The sequence below is a fragment of the Monodon monoceros genome, unplaced genomic scaffold, assembly GCF_005190385.1.
Source record: "Monodon monoceros isolate NGI ecotype Baffin Bay Population unplaced genomic scaffold, NGI_Narwhal_1 Super_Scaffold_1, whole genome shotgun sequence".
NCBI lineage: Eukaryota > Metazoa > Chordata > Mammalia > Artiodactyla > Monodontidae > Monodon > Monodon monoceros.
Genome location: NW_021703765.1, coordinates 63,252,736 through 63,267,531, shown reverse-complemented (window position 1 = coordinate 63,267,531; position 14,796 = coordinate 63,252,736). Strand labels below are relative to the sequence as shown.

At 44.3% G+C, this 14,796-nt stretch overlaps 1 protein-coding gene across 7 annotated transcripts in view; it reads right to left on the bottom strand.

Annotated features, from left to right (window-relative positions):
- PRR14L (proline rich 14 like) overlaps nt 1-14,796 on the bottom strand; it is a 57,024-nt gene that overhangs the window by 21,823 nt on the left and 20,405 nt on the right. For all 7 annotated transcript variants that reach the window (XM_029219350.1, XM_029219342.1, XM_029219332.1 and 4 more), the window contains one exon: nt 103-5,272. In XM_029219350.1, the coding sequence (XP_029075183.1) occupies nt 103-5,272 (5,170 nt within the window). The remainder of the gene's footprint in view (nt 1-102; nt 5,273-14,796) is intronic.

Here is a 14,796-nt window from a genome sequence, read left to right as displayed (position 1 = left end):
GACACAGACTCTGTGCCCTGAATTTTCAGGAGCACCCTTTCCTCCCCACAATGGTAGGATGCAAACATGGGACTTCAGCAAAGAACGGGGGACGGATTTTACCTGCTCATGGTGCCCAGAGGTGGCTGCCGCTTGCTGTGAGAGGAATCAAGAGCAGAGATTTCGAAGGGGCAGGCAGAAGGCCCATGCTGGCTCCAAATGGACAGTACTCGGCCCACCGAGTAGGGCAGAGAACAGAAGACCTTGTCTGCTATGGAGGTGGGAGACCGTAACCCTTTCAGACCCTGGGTAAACTGGGTCAGGAAGAGCCTCTGCATGGTGGGCATGTGGCTGGAGCAGCTCCGTTTTTTTGTCCAGATTCGGTAACATCCCGGGGAACAAAGTGCTAGGAGTGTGTGAAGGCCAAGGACGGAGCAGCCCGCTCTGGTCTGGACTATGGTGGTGGCTCCATGGTCTTTGAGAGGAACTGGAGGCTGCAGTGGAGGCTGGGCGCCTGCTTGACAGTAGAGGCCAGGGTCTTCCCTGAACATGGCCACCCCAGGGCAGTCGTGGGCCAAGAAGAAAGAGAAGGTCCACTTGGGAGGTGAAGACGGGCACCGGCGGGCCTCTCCTAAGGCGAGCCTCGCGGGTGCACAGTGCTCGGGAAAAGTCCTTGGGGACTCGGTCCCGCACTCGGAGCCCGACTTCACGTGAAAGGATACTGGGAAGATTTCGGAACCAAACAACAGGGATGGCATCTTGTCGCTCAAATCTATGAAGCTCATTTTGATGGCTTCGAGCGAATAAAGCGTCAAGGGTTTACTGTTAGGCCTCCTGTCCCAATCACTACGTGCCAACCATGGATTCAGCTGTGTTGTGCTGTAGGAAAACCCATCCAGGAGCCTTTTGTATCTGAGCCGCTTGTAGCTTTTAGCCACCGGAAGAAGGTCAGAGGAACACCGCCGATACCGTAGCTTCTGGGTCTTTGTGGCTGGGGCCAGTCTGGAGGCAAGGATGGACAGCTTGCTGAATAAGGCTGATTCTTTGGTAGGCTTCCGAACATTCAGGCTACGCGAGGGCTGGCCTGGAGTGGCCTTCTGCTTTGGTACGTGGCTAACAAGGCTCCTGGCAGGGGCTGTTTCAGGTTCCAGTTGCGTGGGTGCAGACACAGCATGTGAACTGAGAAATCTGTGTGCGTTTGTGGGGATGGTTTCAGAGGAGCTCTTTAAAAATGTAGAATTTCTGATTTTACTTATTTTCCTCCCCATGTTGACTAGCTCCTGGCAGGAAACTTTCTTACACGTTCGGTGGGGCTGCTTCTTTAAGGGAAGCACTCCTTTCTGATGTGAAGTGTTCCCAAAGGCACCGTGTAGTTCATCACGCCCAGTGGAGTTGGGGTCTTGTGCTTTCCGGGGGACATCATGGAGGCAAGGGCCTGCGCAGGACTCAATGTCCTTTTTTGATGGGCAACACAAGCTTTCCTCCTTTGGGTCTTTCAGCTTCTGAAACCCTGCAGCAGTGTCGCCTGTGGCTGGCTTTGCTAGGGTGATTTTTTTCACCACAGTGGGCTCAGCTTTGCGATCCTTAGGTTGGCTCTTACTTTGCGCCTCATCTGACAACATATTAGATGATGTGCATCGTTCCAAAGCTGCATGTGCTTCTTTTTGATGCATCTGTTCCTCTTCCTTGTAGTCCGAAACCTGGCTCTGTTGGTCCTCAGCATCACGCAGCATCCTCGGGGGTTTAAGATGGGTCTGAGACACCTGGCTCATGTTATCACCATGAACACCTTCTCTGACAGTCATCTCTGCGGACTCCTCCACAGCAGGAAACTGACCCCGTGGTCCCCTCTGGTGTTCTGTAGTTTCTTCTCTTTTCAGTTCGGTTTCTGTTTCCATCGTCAAAGGCGAACTTTCCGCAATGAGGGCTGTGCTGCTTTCTTTGCTAGGATTACTCTTATCCCTTGGTGCTCTTCCTTTCATCTCAGGCAGGACCATGCAGTCCTTTACATTCTCACAGGGCATTTCACCATCTTTTGGTTTAAAAAGGTTTTTCAGGTCAGTTTCCTCACTATTCATAATTGTTTCTGATTTTTCTTGAGACAACGGATACAAAGGAATTATCTCAGTGGATTTCAGGCTTCCTGGGGGAACAGAGTTCTCATCTTGGTGTCCAGAAGATGTCAGTTCTTCTGAGGAAATTCCAATGGCATTTCCCTTGTCGTGCTCAGAATTTATTTCTAGTCTTGATCCTTTAATCATTCCTTGTGTTTCTCTCAGAGATGCTTCTTTAGCTTGCTGTTCAAGATGAATATAATTTAAAGACACATTTATTCTATCCAATACTCTTACATTTGGTTTATGATCTGCCACAGACCCTGTCTCAGGGGCACAAGAGTCTGGACACACTTCCATTTCACAGTCTTTTAACAATCTGCATACTTTCTCTTCACGTGATTTTTTAATTTCGAGAGAGTCTGCTGTCGAGGAAGTAGCATCTTGGGAAACTGAATCCTGGTCCATCTTTCCCATAAATGCAGCAATAGGCTCTCCTCTTTGTGACAGCACACTCCTTGAGGTTTCCTGTAACACTGGCCCATCCTGCCTTGCACCCCCATCAAGAGTACTAGACGCCCTTATGTCCAGAACGCCTTCTGTGCCCTTATCACTACAGCCTGTGGAGACCGTGTCTGCCATACCGTCTATGGGTTCCTCACAGCCAGAAATCCTTTCAAAGTCTCCTTTCTTCAGGCTTCCACCAGACGATGAGCTGTTATTGCCTGAACCAACTGGCAGATCCTTCAGGCTGTGGCTCACCTCTCCATTAGGTATTGCGACCACCTCTCTCTGGTCGCTGCCTAGTGTCTCCTTAGCTGGGTTATCTTCACTTCTGCATTCATTGGATCTGTTTGGGTTACTCTGGCAGCCGAGGGCTTCATCTGCCTTCTGCTCAGGAGTTTCAACTGCTTGGTTCATGTTTTTAACACCGGGGAACATAACAGTAGGAAACTGGTCCAACAATTTTTCAGGACTTGGAATGTTTGCAGGTTGGTTTAATCCCTGTGCGGCACAATCACAGATGTTATGTTTACAAAACACAGTCTCTTTGGGTGTGTCCTGTTCTTTTTCTTCTAGCCCTTCCTCGCTGGGATGGATGTGACAGGTGGAGTGGATGGTCCTGTTTGGAGCTTCACTATTTAACATGCCTGCCGTCATTTCGTTTCTGATCTTACCTCCTGGAAGCCTGCCTTCAGTTTCTCCCCCATCTGGCTCACTTTCCGCCGATGTACAACTCACTTTATGGATGCAACTTTCCACGGAGGCTTCTCTCCCTTGGGGGCGGTGATCGCTGTGCTGAAATGCATTTTCATACTTGGTTATCAGACAGTTCTCAACTCCCAGGATGATTTCGCTGGGCTCCAGGGCAGCATGGGCAGAACACGCACTCTCCTCTGGGACGTTTTTTCTTACACAAGGGCAGCTAGAGAGATCCCGAGATTGGATGCTTTGACATTCCATGGCAGAGACCTCTTGAGGTAAGCCTGCTGCTTCTTTCTGATTTGAGAGAAGTCTGGAATGCAGACCTTCTGCTCCTGAATCACCTGTTTCAGTTTTTCTTTCTAGGCTTTCTGATTTGCTGTTTAAGGTGGGATTGTTTGAAGAGGCACCACAGGTTCTGTCACCTGGTGGAGAGATGTCTTTCATTTTTGTCTTTACAGGAACAGTCTGGGTACCAGCAGTGACATCTGCTCCATCCTCTGACGGAGGGTGCTGGCTCTGTCGGGAGCCCTCGCTCGCTGCTACAGGCATCTCTTTGTCAGTTGGCAACTTCGCGTGGTTTTGAGAATTAAGGGACACTTGATTTAAAACACATTCACTTCCTATTTTGTTTACAGCTAGCTCGTTGGCATAAGGAAGTTCATTCACCTCCCATGCAGCACTCTGTTTATCTAAATGGGGACCATCGTCCTGGGAGTTCTGTACAGCTATTTCTGACTCAGGTCTGTCATCAAATTCTAGGGCTGGCAGTAACGGAGCAATGTCTTTCTTGGGTTTCAACACCTCATTTATAGAACTTATCTGGTCCTCTGGCATTAAACTCACAGGGGATTTTCTTTCAATCAGAAATCCATCATGTGATGCTTCATTTAACTGGGTGCTGCCTTCCAGATTTCTCTGGGTGCTGACTAAGGAGTCAGAGTCTTTACTGTAAATCTTTTCCCTTAACATACCTGGCTCTACAGTGGTTGTCTGTTCTGGCTCTTCAATCTGCATTGAGAAGGAAAAATGGTTCTCTTCAGAGTGTGTGCCTGGATAGCTTATATTAGCAAAAGTTCCTCTATGGTCCTCATGATTTGCCAAGTTATCTTGAATGTCCAAAGTGATTTTTAAATCATTTTTTTTAAACATTATTTCCGTGGCTTCAGTAAAGGAATTGGGCATTAAAGAACTAGAGCAGTCTGTATGGATACTGCCTTGAGGGCAGTAGTGATTGTGGATATTTTCTTTGGGGAAGTCAACAGCCTCCTTTTTTCCAGAATAGTGACCACTAGCATCCTCTTCTGCTTGCCTGGCATTAACAAGAAACAGTTCCTCTCTTTCACTCCTGGGGTTCAAAGGCTGTTCATTTTCTTCTCCAGAAGCCAAGTTCTTGCTTTGATCATCCCCATCAAAACAGGAACTGTCTGTCTTTTTAGCAGATTCCTTTGGCAAGCTATCACCATCAAAACCACACTTTTCTGAGGATGTTGTTCTGGATTCTGGACCAGACAAACATGATGTGAAATGTGAAACTTCAGAATTTTCTTCTAAGGGTTCTACAATAACCACCTTTCTCATGGCTTTGGGACTACCACGTGCAGAACTGTGTCTCTCACTATGGTGGCCAGGAACCTGTTGGCGATTGTCATCTGCTTCACAGACAAGTTTTAATATACACAACTCTTCCTTTCCATTGTCCACTTTGGAAATGGCACTCTTCCCTGGTAATAATGACAACCAAGGAGGACAGGTTTTTAGCTCTTCACATTCTTTTTCTTTAGTTGCTTCTATTAATCCAGGGTCCACAGAGTTTAAAGGCTCTAGGGAAACTAACGTGCTAGTCTCTGAAACCTCACCACTGGTCGTGATTTTGTCTATTTCTGGGTATCCGCTGCACCCAGCTGAGAGACCTTTACTTACATGGCCATTCTCGTGTCCTTCATTATTATCCGTCTTAGTCCCACTGACCTTCATACCTTGTACTTCCTCAGTAGATTTTAGCAGAGTTTCAGCTGTAATTTGTACATTTCCTTCTGCACAACAGAAAGAAATCCAAATCAATATGTAATCATTAAAACAAACAAACCATTTGCTATATCATCGTAAATTTAATCATGCACCAAACGGCAGCAACAAAAAAGACCCAACTCACAAAGAGAATTGCAAAGTTAGTGTTACAATACCATTGGCCTTGTTCTTCTCTGCAAAATATGACAGAGGGCCAAAAGAGTACCTGGAAGAAACAGGTTATTTTGAACAAATGCCTTTCTTTAAATGTTGCTTACTTAAATGCACTTACCTAGCTGGACAAATGAATATAATGGGGAGACATATGCCTAATTCAGATCTTAGGAAGCTTCCATCCTAAAGCATTAATAAAGTAGACTCACAATAAAATAGCTTATATTACTAAATGACCATCTTCTTAATACTTGAATAAACAATAGATAAAATTATCTCTTTGACAAAGAACAGTTATACATAAAACCTATGTAAAAGAGATTACTCTTTAAGTTGAATATTAGTCTTGAACCCAATTACCTGCAATGCTTGCCTCCCTACAGGACTGGTCATTAGTTGGTAATTATTGAAGGTGAGTGATAGGTACACAGCGGTTTAATACATTCTCCTTTCCACTGCTGAATAAATGTGAAATTTTCCGTTACAAAATGTTAAAAAACAAACAAAAAACCTTTCTAAGCAGAATATAAACACAATTCATAAAGGAGTTTACTGCACAGAGTTTCTCTGAAATTCTAGGCACACGATGTAATATAAAGAAGTTCCCCAAACGTGCTAATCTACAAAAGATTTTTCATCCTTCTCTCTTTACAGAAAACAAACCCGAAGCTATTCACATTAACGTAAATGTAAATGTGTATATGCACGTACGTATGCATGCATGTACGTAACAGGACACCTGCATTAAGCAGATAAAGCAAAATGCAAATCCATCTACAAATCTAATTCCCACTAGAACATAAGCTCCACGAGGGGAAGGATCACATTTGTTTTAGTCTCTCCACCTCCCTACTGTCTAGCATAATACCTGGTATGTAATAGCACTCAATAAATATTTGTGGAGTTAATAAATGACTACAGTTGGGTGACATCAGCAAATGCTATTAATAATGTCTTCCTAGGGCTTCCCTGGCCATTTCTTAACTAGTTCTGAGAGCAGCAATTTTGAGAGAAAGAGCAGTGACTCTGAAGGCAAGCCAGCTGGGCTCTGTGATGTCACCCACCTCTCTGAGTCTCCTTTGTAAAAAGAGGGTAAGTATACTTACCTCAGTGTTACTCTGAGGATTAAATTAAATGATACATATAAAATACCACCTGGGGGCTTCCCTGGTGGCGCAGTGGTTGAGAGTCCGCCTGCCGATGCAGGAGATACGGGTTCGTGCCCCGGTCCGGGAAGATCCCACACGCTGCGGAGCGGCTGGGCCCATGAGCCATGGCCGCTGAGCCTGCGCGTCCGGAGCCTGTGCTCCGCAACGGGAGAGGCCACAACAGTGAGAGGCCCGTGTCCCGCAAAACAAACAAACAAAAAAACCACCTGGTACAGTGCCTGCCATATAAATGAAAAGTGTTTTTCCTTTGTTCTGCTCTCTCTGATTCTTATTTTACTGAATCTGAGAATAGCTTAAATGATAAACTTAATAACTAGGCTAGGACACAGCATTTAGAAATACTCAAGAGTCACCAAATACTAGATACATAAATGTGTGCTGCATTCCATAAGTGTGCAAAGCTACCAATCACTGACAAAAGGCAGCCTTGAAATCCTAATGGTCCACAGAGTATTCATCTTTGAAACTGGCCCATTTTCCATATCATAGCAGACAATTCTAACCTATTCATGAATTTCTAAGCAAAATACTCCAAATGGTTTTACTATGTCTCTCTGCTGGACGCAGCAGCATTCATGAAACCGGTCATGTATATTCTGGCCCCTCCCCCACTCCCCTCTCTGTTCCAGCACCACACTAGTCCTATCCCTCACTATATCTACTCAGGAAAACACTAAAACTCTTCATCCAACCCCAAACCATTTACTGTGTAAGGCACTTAAGGCAAGATTCGCGCTTAGAGCCCCCACCTGCTGGAAGACCACCTGTTTTCCACACGTCCAGTCTTAGTGGGGAGGCCGGGGAGCAGCCACTTCCCAGGTGGTGAGCAGAGGGGCGGGTGGGGAAGAGGGGTTGTGGACAGCACGAAAGCAAAATGATACTCTGCCCACTCTTTTGGCTTGTTTTTAATCACATTTATTGTGAAATCACAAAGAACTTTAAAGGAGCCTTTAAGAAAGTTTTCTATTTATTAGTAAGCTTTCAAAAGGCCATGGAACACTGACCTGGGTACTCATCTGTAATGTGGGAGAAAAAGAGTATCCACAACACAGGACTTGTAAAGATTAGATGAGTCGGTGACCTGTCCGTTACTTCTGACAGGTAAAACTGTCAGAAGTGCCAGACGGAGTCCACGCTTAGTGAGTGCGAACCACTCCCCTGGAACTTCACTCCCTTGCACAACATCTGTATCAAAGCCTCTGTAAGGCTGCTTCTCAATTATGTGTCTCATTTATCAGCTCCATGAGACTGGAGGTATGTGAGGGCAGAAACTGGATCTTAATGATCGCTGTGTACTCAGTACTAGACCGTGACCCTGGAGACTGGCAGGTACATACAGATGTTAGCAGAATGAAGAATTAAATGAGGGAAGGTGTTAGAAGTATTAGGTACACTGGAGGGTGAAATGTGTATTCTGTGAGGTATGTACCCACTTAAGAAGCACAGGTGTTTCATGACCTCAGCTGAAGATCCTGGATTTGTAGTTCTATGATAACTGCTTAATGGTGCTTGTGTTCTCAGAAATTGACAAACATCCTAAAACTGGTATGAAAATGCAACGGACACGTAACAGCCAAAACAATCTTGAAGAAGAACAAAGCTGGTAGACTCATACTTCCTGCTTTCAAAACTTACTACGGGGCTTCCCTGGCACAGTGGTTGAGAGTCTGCCTGCCGATGCAGGGGACACGGGTTCGTGCCCTGGTCTGGGAAGATCCCACATGCCGCGGAGCAGCTGGGCCCGTGAGCCATGGCTGCTGAGTCTGCGCGTCCGGAGCCTGTGCTCCACAGCGGGAGAGGCCACAACAGTGAGAGGCCCGCGTATCGCAAAAAAAAAAAAAAACCAACTTACTACAAAGCTACAATAATCAAGTCCGTGTGGCCCTGGCGCTGGGGAGACATAAAGATCAATGCAGCAGAACCCCGAGTCCAGAAACAAACTCTAACATTTATAGTCAGTCAACTGATTTCTGACAAAGGGACCAAAAAGAATACCTTTCCAACAAACGATCCTGGAAAAAGTGGATATCCACATGCAAAAGAATAAATTTGAACCCTAGCTCACATCACACAAAATAATCAACTCAAAGTTGATCATAAACTTAAATGTAAGAGCTGAAACTATAAAACTCTTACAAGCAAAACACAAGAGTAAATCTTCATGACCTTGTGTTAGATAATGATTTCTTTCTTTCTTTCTTTCAAATTTATTTATTTATTTATATTTTTGGCTGCCTTGGGTCTTTGTTGCTGCATGCGGGCTTTTCTCTAGTCGTGGCGATTCGCGGGCTTCTCATTCGGTGGCTTCTCTTGTTGCAGAGCACGGGCTCTAGGCGCGCAGGCTTCAGTAGTTGTGGCACTCGGGCTCAGTAGTTGTGGCTCAAGGGCTCTAGAGCACAGGCTCAGTAGTTGTGGCGCATGGGCTTAGTTGCTCCACGGCATGTGGGATCTTCCCAGACCAGGGCTCGAACCCGTGTCCCCTGAATTGGTAGGCAGATGCTCAACCACTGCGCCACCAGGGAAGTGCCAGATAATGATTTCTTAGCTAAGAAACCAAAAGCACAAGTGATTAAAAAAAGGAAGACTGATAAGCTGGACTCCATCAAAACTAAAAACTTTTTATACTTGAAACTAAAATAATATTGTAAATCAACTAGACCTCAATTTTTTTAAAAAAGTTAAATTAATCAATTAAAAAAAATTAAAAACTTTTGTGTTTTAAACATTTTTTTTTAATTAAAAAAAAATTTTTGGCTGTGCCATGTGGCATGTGGGATCTTAATTCCCCGACCAAGGATGAACCCACACCCCCTGCAGTGGAACTGCAATCTTAACCACTGGATCGCCAGGGAAGTCCCAAAACTTTTGTGCTTCTAAGAATAACATCAAGAAGCAAAAAGACAAACCACTGGTGGGGAGAAAATATTTGCAAATCAACCATCTGATAAGGGATTTGTACTTAATATATATAAAGAAGTCTTACAACTAAACAATAAAAAGACAAAGTCTAATTTAAAAATAGGCAGAGGGAGCAGAGCTCCCCATTTCTCAAGTGTTGTCTGTACATAGTGACTTCCTTCCAAAGAGCTGACAGTATGGAAAGGGGGAGGGGGAGTAACCTTACAAACACCACTTCACGTTTATAGTAAGTACCCTTGATATGTGATGAAAGTGGCACTTTACCTGTGGGAGTTTCCTCTCCCAAGCCCATAAATAACCCTAGTCTTAATGAGAAAAACATCCGACAAACCCCAATGGAGAGGCATTCTACAATACACTCGACCAGCATTCTTCAAAACTCTCACCATCACCAAAAATAAGAAAGTGTGAGAAACCATCATAGCCAAGAGGAGCCTAAGGGGTTAAGAGGACTAAATGTGAGGTGGGATCCTAGATGGGACCCTAGAACAGAAAGAGAACATTAGGGAAAAACTAAGGGAATTGGAATAAACTATGAACTGTATAACAACACTGGTTCATGAGCTGTAACAAATATACAATACTGATACGTTAACAATAGGGGAAACGGGGGGGGGGGCGTGGGGGGGTGTGGGGTGTGGAGGGGAGTGAAGGTTGGGATGGAAACCCTCTGTGTCATCTGCTCAATTTCTCTGTAAATCCTACACTGCTTTACAAATAAAATTATTCATTTTTTAAAAAAGAAAAACAAAAGGGAAAAGGACTTGAATAAGCATTTTCCCAAAGACATACGAATGGAAATAGGCACATAAGAAGATGCTCAACATCATTAGTCATAAGAGCAATGAAGATCAAAACCACAATGAGATGTCAATTCACACCCATTAAAATGGCTATTATTCAAAAGAAAACAAAAGATAACTGTTGGGGGCTTCCCTGGTGGCACAGTGGTTAAAGAATCCACCTGCCAATGCAGGGGACACAGGTTCAAGCCCTGGTCTGGAAAGATCCCACATGCCACAGAGCAGCTAAGCCCATGCACCACAACTACTGAGCCCGTATGCCACAACTACTGAAGCCCGTGCGCCTGGAGCCTGTGCTCCGCAACAAGAGAAGCCACTGCGATGAGAAGCCCGCACATCACACAGAATAGTAGCCCCCGCTCACCACAACTAGAGAAAGCCCGCGTGCAGTAATGAAGACCCGATGCAGCCAAAAATAAATAAAATATAACTGATAAAGGATGTGGAGAAATTGGAACATTTTGGGAATTCCCTGGTGGTCCAGTGGTTAGGACTCGGCACTTTCACTGCTGGGGCCCGGGTTCGATCCCTAGTCAGGGAACTAAGATCCTGCAAGTTCCAGGATGCAGCCAAAACAAAACAAAAACAAAAAGACCATATGTTGTAAGGTCTCATTTATAGTGTCCAGAACAGGCAAATCTACAGAGACACAAGTAGATTAGTGACAGGAGGAGGCTGGGGGTATGTGGGGATGGGGAATGACTGCTAACAGGTACAAGGTTTCTTTGGGAAGTGATAGAAATTAAATTATTGAAGTATACACTTTAAATGGGTGAAAATTATTGTCTATAAATTATATCTCCATGAAATTGTTTTTTCAAAAAGTGCTCATACTCCAATTATAATAAAAGTTACATCAGAAAACTCAGACACCTCTTTGGTGTTATCTCCAAATGACCCTAATTCAGGACAGACGTGCTGGAGGCTGACAAAGATTCAATAGCATTTCCATGACAACATTTTCCTGGATCAAAATTTAAGTGGCTAGACATGGAAACTAAATATGACGTAAGTTTTGGTTTATCCTGCATCTTGTCCTTGGAAAGATGTGTAATGGGTTAGCAATGTTGAAATGCCTTATAAAAGGAAGCTCTCTGGTGGAGGTTCACAAAGGCTGTCTACTGGTGGTAGGATTGCGGCAGACAGCCCTACTAGTTCTGTCACCTCCTATGCTTGTACTGACCACTGGACACCTGGCTTTCTGAATTCCAGATAAGTCAACAAACAATGAGTTAGCATTCAACTCCTCACCTGTAACTCTTATATATTGCTGGTGGGAATAAAAAAGGGTACAAGCATCCTGGAAAACAGTTTGGTAATTTCTTGTAAAATTAAACACATACTTCCCAAATGTCCCAGCAGTCCCAGCAGTCCCAAGCAGTCCCAAGCCTAGGTATTTGCCCAGGTGAAATGACAATTCAAGTTCACACAAAAACTTGTACAAGGGACTTCCCTGGTGGTCCAGTGGGTAAGACTCCATGCTCCCAATGCAGGGGGCCCGGCCAGGGAACTAGATCCCGCATGCATGCTGCAACTAAGAAGTCTGCATGTCACAACTAAGACCCAGCGCAGCCAAAATAAACTATAAATAAATAAATAAACGAAGGTAAATTAAAAAAAAAAAAAACTGTATGAAAGTGTTTACCGCAGCATTATGCATAATTACCAAAACTGGAAACAACTCAAATTTCCCTCGAATGAGAAGCAGATAAATCGTGATACAACTAGACGACAGGATACCTTTCAGATGTAAGAAGCAATGAGCTACGATACACACAGCACTGTGGATTAACTGTAAATGCACTACACTAAATGAACAAAGTCAGGCTCATAGACTTCCCCCACATGATTACGTGTATACGGCATTCTAGAAAAGTCAAAACGATAGGGAAATAACATGGATAAGTGATTGCCAAGGGCTGGGGGTGGCAAGGACCGACTATAAAAGGGGCCTGCAAGAGATTGCTGCGTGATGGAAATGTTCTTTTTCTTGATTGTGCTGGTACAGTTGTGATTACACAATTGTATGTATTTGTCAAAACTCATAGAACCATATACACACCCAAAACAAGGGTGAATTTCAATATATGTAAGTTATACCTTAATTTTTTTAAAAATGAAAAACTAGTTCCCCAAATGTCTACTACACCTCCTCGTTGTAGCCTATTAAATGGGTGTGGTACTGGCTGATTTTTCAACTTTCCACTCCCCAAAATGTAAATTATTGGAGGATAATGACATAAACAGGGAATACAAAACATGAGATAGTAATTCCAAACTATACAAACAGATCAGTAAACTCCAAGAATCTGGATGCATATACCACCTAAGGGCTTTATTGATAGGTTCATTCCACCTCCTTAAAATGCTTAATTTATTCACATAATAGAAATAGAGGCTATGAAAAGATTGTTTCAACTTTAGTTATTCTAAATAATTTAAACTATCTAGTTCCAAAAATTATATAAGGTAGCTTTTCCCTCCTTGATGCTTTCACCTCTGCATCGAAGTTTATTTCCTTAACGCTCTTCCAATTTCTGGTGACCCTACTATTTCAGAGGATTCCCACATAAGCCTTAACGGAGACTGTTACTATGGGAACTAAGTCTCACAGTAATTAGTGGGAAATAATATTTGTATTTTTCCTGGAGCCCATTCCATCTTTCTTACTCAACCTTCCCAATCAAGCCCAGTTACAAGGAAAAAAAATTGATAACATTAGTTTTATAAAATATTGAACAGAAAACTATGGTGAAACAGCCAGGTTAACACTCAGAACAGCAGGGAGGGAGAGGCACAGTCAGAGGGCCTGATGGGACATTCTTCCCTTGTGAAATGGCCTCTTGACTAACACCCAGCACTGGTCCCCATGCCCGCTTCTCTCGGATCTGCCTTACGGCAATCAAGAAATAGGGAATGATATGCAAAATAGCATTCTACAAATTAAAGACTCCTTTTGGTTAACACAAAGGTCCTTTTTATTAAGGAGTCAATCGTGTTCTCATTTTACTTCACTGAACCACAGCAGACAGAACGACTGTAAAGAGCCTCAAAAGCCTGGAATCCCATGTGAACCTGGGAGTGTGCTGTGAACAGGACATTTATAGAGAGAAGGAAAAACAACACAGAGAAGGTAGCTGCACCAGGGTCACTTACTAGATAGCTCAGTACGGGGGACACAAATTCACCCCTCAGCAAATTTATAAATTATTACAGAACAGCGACCTCAGAGGTACCCCCATTTCAGAATAAGCAAAACTTAGTATAAACAAAACTATGTACAACAATTTGCACAGTGCTCAACGGTACAAACACTCACAACAAAGGTAGCAAGGATCCATTAGATTTCCAGCAGGAAAACTTAAAATATCTAATATGTCTAGAACTAGGAGATACAATCCGGGGCAGAGTGAAAATTTTGGCCGCTGCGGCCCCTGGAGAGACAGTACAACCAGATTTCCAAGAAACATCATTTACTTCTCAATTCTGTAGTAAATGGTAAGTTAGTAAATGTTTGACCTTGACCTTGGCAAAGCAAGCTGAAATGCTGGTCACAGGACAGTAGAGCATTTGCATCTGTTTAACTCAAATCCGTGGTGGCAGCTGCACGGCCTGCTTGCACCCCCAGGGCTCAATTCCTGCGGAGACCTGCCTGCTTAGAACCCTCCTTTCTGCCTGGCCATGCCTGCCTGGGACACTGGACAGCCGAGCTGGTTCCCGCAAGTGTAACACAGGGCCAGCTTGTAAGGTTCTCGGGGGCGGCATGGAAGAACGTCTCACAGTCGGGCACTAGGCCATCGCTGCTAAAAGTCAGGCAGAGCTGCCATTTCCAGGCTCCCCCACATGAACCTGAGAACCTTCCCTATGGCTTGGGAGGAAAACAATTTCATTTTACTAATTTAAGTCACTAAAGAAGAATGGCATTAGGACAGGAAGAAAAGTGCCACAGAGCAGTTTATCTGAGAACACTTTTCAGAAGAGCTCAACTTACCCAGGTCCAGTGGGGACCAGCTTTTTAGGTGGAGAGTATCCAGGTAAGTCTGAGAATGCAGATTTCGTCATAGAAAATAACTCTGGTTCTCTTGTTTAAAAGGTCCATTCAGTGGTTAAATGTAGTTCATAACATACACAGTGAATTTTGTGATAAGATGTGGGTGAAAATACACCAACACACCTACGACTCAGTATACCAGTACTGGAGCCCCACTAAAAAGATCCAGGTGGGGGCTTCCCTGGTGGCGCAATGGTTGAGAGTCCGCCTGCCGATGCAGGGGACACGGGTTCGTGCCCCGGTCCGGGAAGATCCCACATGCCGCGGAGCGGCTGGGCCCGTGAGCCATGGCCGCTGAGCCTGGGTGTCCGGAGCCTGTGCTCCGCAACAGGAGAGGCCACAACAGTGAGAGGCCCGTGTACCGCCAAAAAAAAAAAAAAAAAAAAAAGATCAAGGTGGGGACAGGTGATGGCACTAAACTGCATCCCTAGTAA